Below are 10291 nucleotides of genomic sequence, written 5' to 3'. Positions count from 1 at the left end.
CCTGCCTTTGCCTCCAGGATGCTGGAATACTGGTAGGCATTAGTTTAAACCCAGTTTAGCCCTTTGCTCTGTAGACCAGGCTGACCTCGAACTCACAGAGACCCTCCTGGCTCTGCCTCCCGAGTGCTGGGACCACAGGTATGCACTAATGCCGCCCAGCGCCCTTCACATTTGAGATAGGATTTGCCAGATTAACTCAGCACTATTCACTGACCTACAACTCCATCTTGACTCAGTTTCAACAATGCAAATAAAACCCTGATGGAATTTGACAGCTGACCTAGAGACGTCTCCAAGTAAGAAAAAAGAACATCTTACAAATCTGTATTACCAGTCTATATGAACTCTGAGGGAATCTGGCTAATGTGGTTTCAGTGGTTTTAAGTTTGCAGGAAAGTTGAGTAGGACTCACTATTCTGTCCCTCTAGTCTCTCTCAATAAGCAGGCCCACCAACAGCCCATCAGGTGTGGGGGCACACTCAACACCAGCACGAGAGGCTGAGGAAGGAGGATTACTCATGTCAAGAGCACAGGAAAACCGAACCAAACCTACTCTACTCCGTAACAGAGGATGTGTGTAGTCATGCTCCAGCTTTTGCTCAAGTATTCATAGCTCAGCAGCGGTTCATATATAGTAACATTACTCAAGACCATCACAACTCGGCACTGAAACTTGTCTAACAGACATTTTGAACAACTAGGGATGTAGTTCAGTTGGTAGTGCTTGCCTAGCATGAGCGCGCGCGCACGCGCGCGCGCACGCGCACACACACACACACACACACACACACCCAGCTGCACAACTGAGGTGTAGCTGACATATGCCGTAATCCCAGCATTTAGTAACTACGGCAAACTTGCCACATTGCCTTTGCAGTCTTAACATAACAAGGCTTGCATCCTTTACCAAAGTTCCAGATTAAGTAGTCATTTTGGAATCACAAAACCAGCTAGGTGGCACACGCCTTTAACCCGAGCACGTGGGAGGCCGTCAGAGGCAGGATCTGAAAAGTCAGCCTGGTCTATAGAGTTCCAGTACAGCCAGGGCTACGGAGGAAACCTGTCCTTCAGTTGATCACCACTTCCTTGAGTGACAGTCTTCCAACCTCTGTGAGCAACAGGAAAAGCCTGTTAAGCTCAGCTGGACAGTGGTGGTGCACACATTAAGTCCTCCCAAGGGGCAGAAGCAGAAAGGCCAGGCTGGTCTGCAGTTTTCCAACAGCCAGGGCCACACAGAGAAAATGTTCCATCCCCCCCCACACACACACAACGACAAAAAAAAAAAAAAAAAAAAAAAAAAAGAACAAATGCATAACACTATGAGCAAATCCAAATTTATTTTAATGCCATGTCATTTCAGAAACCTCTTCAGTTAGTGGGAGCCTTGGTTCCCTGGGATATCATGCCAGAGGTACAACTTGTAACCTTTCTCTACAAACCCCCAGAAAGTCATCAAGTCCACAGCTTCTGAAAGTCACTTCTCTTCAGTCTACTCCTCTGGTTCCTGGGTTTTCTTTCATGGGAAGGAACTCAAAATATTTCAAACAGGAAGCTGGGCGTGGTGGCACACGCCTTTGGTTCCAGCACTCATGAAGCAGAGGCAGGCAGGTCTCTGAGGCCAGCCTGGTCTACAGAGTGAGTTCCAGGACAGCCAGAGCTACATAGTGAGACCCTGTCTCAAAACCAAAAAAAAAAAAAAAAAAAAAAGATCAAATAGTGAACAACAAAAAACCCATTGGGATTTTCAGTGTAGGTTCTAAGATGGAACATGAGGAAAAACCTACTGGTTCCAGAGGTTGGGGATGGGGGGGCCACACACAAAACCAACAGAACCACCGTGGCTGGGCACGATGACTGCTGTACAACTGTGGAAATGGTCAGATGCAGGTACTCTGCAGGACAAAGATGACCACAAAGGTTTACAAATGAGAATCCATTTGACAGACAAGACTCTCTTATCAGAGACTTCAGCATCAAAAATGGGAGGGGCCTAACCAGATAGATACATCATGAGGAATCTGCCACAGGTGAATAAAAAATACCAGTCTTCCTCCCTGAAGGCAGATTGAATACTCAGTGACAGTGGAAACAGAAAAGGACATTGGTGACATAAACTTGAGCTGAGGTTTTAGTGGTGGTGGCTAATTTAGCCCCTTGGTTCTGTTGTAGGGCCACAAACCTTGACCAAGCAGAGTAGAAAAGGCCAGAAAGAGGCGCTTGAAGACGATGGATTTGACTCCTGATTTTATTATTCAATTTCTTTTTCTACTGAAAGTAGTCTTCAGTGGCTTTCGGGAAGCCTGGCCTCCCAAGACCAGAGTCAGTTGGAGCTGGCTTTTCGTTGGAAAGAGTGGGTGAGTGAGTGGGTGGGGGCTGGGATGAGGGCAGAAGACCCCACTCTGCTGGTGGTCTCGGGTGGAGAAGACGACTGCACTTCAGAGCCTGGGGTGCGGTGGGAGGGGATGAGGCAGGAGTGACGAGCTGGGGTCAGGGCCACCTCAGTCCCCGGCTTCATTCTCTTCCAACGTCTCCCCGCTGGTGGCGTTTTCTGCGGTCTTGGAGGCCTACATCCCAAACAAACAACCACAAAGACAGAAAGAAAAAGACATCAATTCCTGAAGCAGAGAAGGATGAGCTCATAGCCCACCATTATCAGAAAAGATCTCCCCCCAGGAGATCATTACACACCTTCTTTTTCTTCTTTTTCTGGGTTTTTCGACTTGCAGAACTCTGGAGAAGAGCCTGGAAGACAAGAGGAAGGCAAACGCTGAGAAATGTGGAACAGACAAAACTCTCCGCCCACTCTGGCAATTCTTTTCAGGACTTGCCATAGGTACGTGCCCATGGTCCCCATTTTCCATTCAACACTAACCTTTAGCTCTGCATCCTGGACTTCCATCTCAGACTTGTAGAGTTCAGGCTCAAAGGGACCACTGGTTATCCTCATGGGGCCATTGGGCATGAGGAGGACTGTAAATTTAAACTGGGCAACAAATTCACCTACAGGAAAACAAGAATCCCAGCTACACTTAGTTCTTTTCTGAAGGTAAAGGGAGGGAAGCGTGTAACTGGGGGCTCTAAAATGAACCCCTTCTCAGGACTCACCCTCCTTCTCATAGAGAACATTAAATGGCTGTAGTAACTCATGTTTGGCACACTCTACCACACCCATTCGAGCCTTCTTCTCATCTTCAAATGCTCTGGGAAGAGAGACAGCATTCAGGTCTCCTTGACAACCCGCCAGGTCATTAACACTTGGTTTATTAGTGTGACTGCAGGTATGATGGGGGGTGGGGGCAAGCCTGGGGTGCAGGCCAGAGGAGGACTTTCTGAAGCTGGTCGGTGGGTTTCAGGGGTGGAACTTAGGCTGGCAGTCTTGCACAGACAACTGGCCCTGTTGCTGAAGACAGGTTCTTGCTCAGTGCAGCTCAGGCTAACTTAAACTCTGCTTCCTGCCTCAGCCTCCGTGCGGCACCACGAGCATGCGCCACCACACTCAGCTGCGCATGTTTAAACCACTGCTACCCTCACGCAGAAACGTGTTCGGGGTTGCTCTTCTGTACTGTATTCAACAAGGAGATGGGCAGAAGAGGACGTGCACCCAGGCAGGAGCTACAAGTCTGGGCAGGAGGGAGGGCAGGCTGAGGGAAGGGAGGGTGCTTCTGGGTGTGCACACTGAGTCAGACTGGTTCCAGTCCTGTTCTTGCTCTACGCAGTACCTTAAAGTAAACGGCATGGCATCAAAACGTCTCTCCACCTCACTGAAAAAGGCACGTGAAGTTTTCATTTTCAGGCCGTATTGTTTAGAGGGGTCTCGCTTGTAAATGGTGGTTCTCTGTCCTGCATCTTTGGCCTAAGAGAGTTGAGTCAGGTCATATATGGTCTGGTGAGCACACCTTCAAGTCACCCCTTTTGCTAATTACAGAATTTTTACCTTGCCTTCTCCTGAGCTCACGAGGACATCCACAGCATAAACTTCATGTACCTCAAATTCAGCCTTTTCATGGTCCTTCCTAAAAGGAAGAGGGACCCCTAAGAGTGAGCCAGACACAAGGGTGCAAGCCTATGCTCTCAGCATCAGGACTATATAGTAACAACTCCCCAAAAGAAAGACGGCGCATTAATGAAGAGCACATACTGCTCCTTAGAGGACCTGAGTTCGGTTCTCAGCACCCAAACCAGGTGGGCTTACCACTGCCTCCAGCTCTAGCTCCCAGGGGATTGATGCCTCTGGCTTCTAAGGGCACCTGCACTCATGTTTAGACAGACACACTTATAAGTAATCTCTAGAGTAGTTGGAGAAGGTAACAAAGTAGGGGCATGGACAAATAAAATCTGACAGCTAGTACAGTATGGTAAAAGGCAAAGAACGGGGGTGGCACCCACTTCTGCTGGTCTGTAGGATTCTGGATAATGGTTTTCTCTCCATCGATCACATGCTGCTTCAGTTGGTGTGAGAGCATACCTGTAGACAGGATAAAGCCATGGTACCAGCTGTACAGCCCCCTAACAGCTTCCAGACCCACTCACGTAAGGAGTTGTTGGTGTAATTATGCCTGCCTGGCTATGGAAACGGCAGAGAAGTCTCTGCCTTAGACAAAGCTAGAGCCAGGAGGGATCCTTAATTCTACCACACCACTCATGGTCAGACCTTAGCCCCATCATTTGAGATCTCACCTTCTATTGGCGTGCAATTAAACGAGTGAGCAACTTTGTTCCAGGCTTCTGTCACTTGTGTGTTCTAGAAGTACAAGAGCGAACAAAAGGTGAGATATCTGTATTTTCTAACTTATTCTCTAACATCCCCTCATCAAGTGCCAGCGATTCTCATTCACAATCTTACCATTCCTATAAACTAAAACATTTATTTTAAAAATGCAGCCTGGCTATGGTGCCACCTATCTCTCAAGCCAGCTTGGTCTACAGAGTGAATTCCAGGTCAGCCAGGGCTACACAGAGAAACCCTGTCTCAAAATAAAAACAAACAAAAAAATTGCTCTCATAAAGATGATCCAAGTTGGGGCTGGAGAGATGGCTCAGAGATTAAGAGCATTGGCTGCTCTTCCAGAGGTCCCGAGTTCAATTCCCAGCACCCACATGGTGGCTCACAACCATCTGTAGTGAGATCTGGTGCCCTCTTCTAGCATTCAGGAATACATGCAGACAGAATACTGTATACATAATAAATAAATCTTAAAAAAAAAAGAAAAAAGAAAAAAGAAAAAGAAAAAAAAGATGATCCAAGTAGACAACAGTTCTTAAAAAACAGAGCAGATCTATATCCCAATCCGGAAGACAAGGAAACACGCTCAAAAAGGTTAGATGACTTGTCCAAGGCTGACCAAGTATTCAGTGGAGAAACCTTGCCAAAACCCCTATTTTCCAATGCCAAGTCTAGAGTTTATTCCTTAGCATTCTACCCAATGGAGAATAAACAACAGAAACAATAAAGCTTATTTTTAATTTTTTTTTTTTTAAAAAAAAGTCTGTTAGCCGGGCAGTGGTGGCGCACACCTTTAATCCCAGCACTCGGGAGGCAGAGCCAGGCGGATCTCTGTGAGTTCGAGGCCAGCCTGGGCTACCAAGTGAGTTCCAGGAAAGGCGCAAAGCTACACAGAGAAACTCTGTCTTGAAAAACCAAAAAAAAAAGTCTGTGCTAGCTGGGCAGTGGTGGTGCATGCCTTTAATCCCAGCACTTGGAGGCAGAGACAAGTGCATCTCTGAGTTCAAGGCCAGCCTGGTCTACATAGTAGATCTGTTTCAACATAGACAAAAGAAAATATACATTATTACTAAATAAACATCACTTCTAGGAGTCAGTTCTCACTTTGTCAGTAGGTCCCAGGGATCAACAGGTCAGCAGGCTTGCTGGCAAGGGTCCTTCGGGTCCCAATACTCCCTAATATTCTTTACCCAAGACACTAATTTAGTCCACCTGCCACACAGCCACAGTTCAGTTTCACTTTTCCTATTTTACAGATGAGGAGATTTGAGCTCAAGACTTTTTTTTTTTTCAAGACAAGGTTTCTCTGTGTAGCTTTGCACCTTTCCTAGAACTCACTCTGTAGCCCAGGCTGGCCTTGAACTCACAAAGATCCGCCTGGCTCTGCCTCCCAAATGCTGGGATTAAAGGTGTGCACCACCACCCCCAAGACTACTCTTGATCAGGTGTGGTGGCATACGCCTGTAATCTCAGGGAAGGAAGTTGGAATCAGTGACACCAGGGGGGAAAAGATGACTTTTAAAAAGTTAGTACATAGATTGAATGATTCCACAGCTACAGACTAACCATGATGCAAAAAAAAAAAAAAAAAAAAACACAATAAGAATAACAAGTGTATACAAGTAACAGAAAACAACTGTGAAGTCAATGTCATCATAAGGAAACAAGGGCAGAATTTTCAGGAGAAAGTATGCAAGCAGTAACCATGAGGATGAAATACAAACTGAGTACAGGTGCGAGGAACAGAAAAGGGTTTGAAAAAGACAATGTCTTAAGTTTTGAGCGGTTCTCTGAAAACTTAAAACTTCAGGGATAATGTTCACTGACAATCCAACATGCTTAATGTTAGCTCATAAGAACTCTACCGGCTCTAGACTTCCTTAGTTTGGTCCCTTAGGCATGAATTTGCCTGCACTTTTGGTATCCTTTTTATGCAGCCTTAAAAAATTTGTTTCAAAAAAACAAAACAAAACAAAAACAACAACAAACACCTTGTTTCATTGTTAGTTACCTACCTCAAATATTTTGGGGTTAAAGTGCACATACAAAATCTAAAAATGGCCTTTATGGGCCCCATAGTAAGAAATTACATTGTCCTCCTATACCTCCAATAAACTGTGGCAGATCTCAGTTAACTGCTGCTCCTAGGTGAGGCTGATTCATTTTACCTCTACTTCTGCCAAGCTTTGCAACTGGAAGGAAGAACCTCACCTGGTTTCCAGGCTTGACCAGTCGTAAGGCAGCTTCGGCACAAAGATGAGCTGCCTTAATGACATCTGCTTTACGACCTGTGACCTGGGTCCCCTGTGGAGAAATATAACAGTATCATCCTGAAAGGTCACTAATGTGTGTTTCTATGCAAGGTCAGCCAGTTACATGAGGTTCTCTAGATATCCTAAAATTATGTGGTACTACAGAGTGGAGACTAAAAAAAAATAATGGCAGTATATCCCCCTACCAAGACTGAACAAAGTTGAACAGCATGCTACCTACCTGAACTACACCAATCACAAAAGTGTGAGCCACATTAGCAATGAAGCCATCCACATGGACCCCAAGGTCACTAAAAGGCAAGCACAGAATACTGCATTAGGAACCCACACTGTGTACATGTGTAGAAAAATGACAAATACTCTAGAATGGCTTATCCTTACATTTTTACCAAGTCACCTTCCTTGAGTATGTAGTCCTGGTCACTCTTCAAAGGGGAGAAGTGGCACACACAGTTATTTACCGAAATGCTGGTAGGAAAGGCAATACCTGCAAAAAGAACCATCAACCTTATTGCGCCTCACTGTCTCGGGAACACTTGTTGCCCTTTAGAAAAGGGAAGGGATTTTTTATTTTAGGGACTTGCTTAAACTTACTCAGTTTAGATTGGGAAGGAAACTATACCCATCCCATTTGCTACTCCAGATTTCCAAACATCTTAACCAGAGATGGGTGAAGTTATAGGATGGATGGGGTCGAATGGGAGAAATTAAGAAGGGAATTCTTTCCCTTTTACCTTTCTTCATTTCCTTTTCTTTCTTGAAGATTTTCCCAGTCTCTTCCATAATCATGGCATCACCTTTCTCACACAGGCTCAGTACTGACACACCTGAGCTGGAAGCTTCCACCAAAGATCGAAGTACCCCTGGGGACAGAATCCCATCAGGTCAGTCCTGCACGCATTTAATCATCTAATTAGACCTGAAGTTGAATTCATTTTTATAACACTCCCTAGTGCCATTGTCTTAGGCGGAAACTGTCCTGGTACAAACTATCCCCTTCAATATCTACATTTGTTTGTTTGTTTGTTTTGATTTTTTTTTGATATACCCCTGGCTGTCCTGGAACTCAGAGACCAGCCTGCCTTTGTCTCCCCACAAGTGCTGGCACTAAAAGAATGTACCACCATACCATTCTATCTTCCTTTCCTAAAATAAAAGGTTAATGCTCACTTCTCTCCACTTGTCACCTAGATAGAAGGCCTTGCACCTTCCAAAGATGTTATGGTATACAAAATCATGAGCGTTAGGGAACTGTGCCCAAGATACCCTGTATGCACAGGCAGAGCAGAGAAATTTATAGGCGTCAGGGACAACAGCAAGGTACACATAGAATTGCTGAGTCAAAGCTGAAGCATTGTTAAATGTTGCCTTCTTTCCTAGACACTCTAATTAGGTGTTAGTAATCACAATTTATGTAGATGCATTTCCCCATATACAAGTGTATAAGCCCAGGGGAATTAATCTAAGGCCTCAAAGATTCAGGGGACTCAAGGTTTAAACATGTGATCAGTTTCAAAACTATCATCTTAAGTCACAATTGCCTAAAGCTGTAAATTGTAGGGATGGAAAGTTTGTCTGATTTAAACCAATAACATCAAATACTAAAACATCACTCCAAATAGGAGTATTATTTTGTATATGTCCTCTTTATGACCCATGGGAATTCTAGGTTTGATTTCTTTCAGTGTTTTGGTTATTCTTTGGAATCCTGAAAAAAAAAAACTCGGGTTTAACCAAAGGCATACCTTCTTCTATTTTGTCAAGACCATTTTAAAGCCCTAAGAGTTTCTATCTCCGGAAGTGGCTTTTAAAAATGGAAAGAAGAGCCGGGCGTGGTGACACACGCCTTTAATCCCAGCACTTGGGAAGCAGAGATAGGCGGATCTCTGAGGCCAGCCTGGTCTACAGGAGTACCAAGACGGGCAGGGAGGGAGGGCCGCACAGAAACCCTGTCTCGGGGGGGAAAAACAAAGTTATCTGCCCGAGTGGCAGACAACTGCTGAAGAAGCGCAAGGCTCCAGTAAGAAATGCGTATGATGATCCTGAAATCAGTGTTCCTCCCCGCCTCTCTCTTTCCAGCATTATCGGCAGGCTTGCCCGGCTGTGTGTCTAAGCAGAGCACTGTCAGGCCATTCCACAGGCTGGGGCAGCAGTCATTAACCTCTTCCAGAAAACCGGGTCTCTTTCGGAGCCGTGTGAGAGGCTCCAGACGTGCCCTCCAACGGTCCCTCGAGCCAGGCCAGGGGAGAAGGGGGCCCCCAGCCAGGAAGACCTCACGTACAGACTTGAGCAAAGCACGTGGTGGGGAAGCACGGCAGCAGAGGAAGTGGGGAGCCAGCCGTCCGCACGGGGACCTGGCAGCACGTGCCAGCCTGGCTCCCACGGGTCAAGACCCGCGCCTGCCAGAGGGGCGCTTGTGCCGCCAACAGCTGGGAGCTTCCTCTCCGAGGTGGCCTCGCGGCTGCCAGCCGGAGGAAGCAGGGATCCGGGCAGACCGACGGGGTGATGGGCAGAAGACGACGCGCCTTGCCTCCTTACCAACCGCCTAGGGTCGGAGCCCGTCCGGGCCCCTCTCTGCGCTCCTCGCGGTCGCCGGCCCGCACCTCCACACTCTCCAGCCCAGGCATGGCTGCTCAGTCCCCGAGGCGACACCAGATCTCCCCACCACGTCGCCCCCGGCCGTCGGCGCGCGCCCCTCGGTGGCTCACTCCGCAAGACCCAGCCGCTCCAGCCCCTCCGGAGACAGCCCCAAACCTCTCCCTCTCAGCCTCGAAGCCGAGACCCCCGAGGCCGCACTCACGGTTGGCGATGTCGCCCCCCATCTTATACTTGGTCACGACCAGGTCCTCGGCGATAGTTTGCTCCTGCTGCTCGTCTTCGCCCGACATCTTCCGACCACCACTACTGCAGCCTCACTTTCCCTGAGCTGCGGCCTCCGTCTCCCTTCCCAGCCACAAGCTGGAGGCAGAGTCTCTTCGATCCGCGAGGAAAGCGCGAGCAAGCAAGGGAGCAGGAGGGCGGGCGGGGAGAGCGAGAAGCTGCGAGCGCGCGGGCTGAGGCGCAGGGCACGCTGGGACAATGAGTCCGGCCGGCGGCCGGCCTCCAGTCGCCCTCGTGGGCTCGGGAACTACAATTCCCAGCCTGCTCCTCGCGCCCCTCCGCCAGGCCCTGGGGCCTTGCCCTCCCGGGTCTGCGCACGCCGGAATCGCCGGGCACGCTGGGAAGGGTTTGGCTCCGGCGGGAAGGCGGAGCCGTTGGGGAGCCTGAGGGAAAGCGTGGTCTCTCCGGGAAAAAC

General features: G+C 47.9%; 1 protein-coding gene across 1 annotated transcript; it reads right to left on the bottom strand.

Moving 5' to 3' along the window:
- Positions 1–1312: 1312 nt before the first annotated feature.
- On the bottom strand, positions 1313–10154 carry Pa2g4 (proliferation-associated 2G4). The gene is made up of 13 exons (XM_042263506.2): positions 9797–10154; positions 7731–7859; positions 7378–7483; positions 7217–7286; positions 6935–7027; positions 4678–4741; positions 4387–4465; positions 3935–4013; positions 3720–3853; positions 3106–3200; positions 2873–3000; positions 2689–2742; positions 1313–2564 (listed from the first exon to the last, which is right to left on the bottom strand). The coding sequence occupies exons 1-13, from the start codon at positions 9882–9884 to the stop codon at positions 2499–2501; spliced, it is 1185 nt and encodes a 394-aa protein (XP_042119440.1). The 5' UTR covers positions 9885–10154; the 3' UTR covers positions 1313–2498.
- Between the last annotated feature and the right edge of the window lie 137 nt (positions 10155–10291).

This window comes from Peromyscus maniculatus, chromosome 18 (assembly GCF_049852395.1).
Source record: "Peromyscus maniculatus bairdii isolate BWxNUB_F1_BW_parent chromosome 18, HU_Pman_BW_mat_3.1, whole genome shotgun sequence".
Classification (NCBI taxonomy): Eukaryota; Metazoa; Chordata; class Mammalia; order Rodentia; family Cricetidae; genus Peromyscus; species Peromyscus maniculatus.
This window is presented reverse-complemented; position numbering and strand designations above follow the sequence as displayed.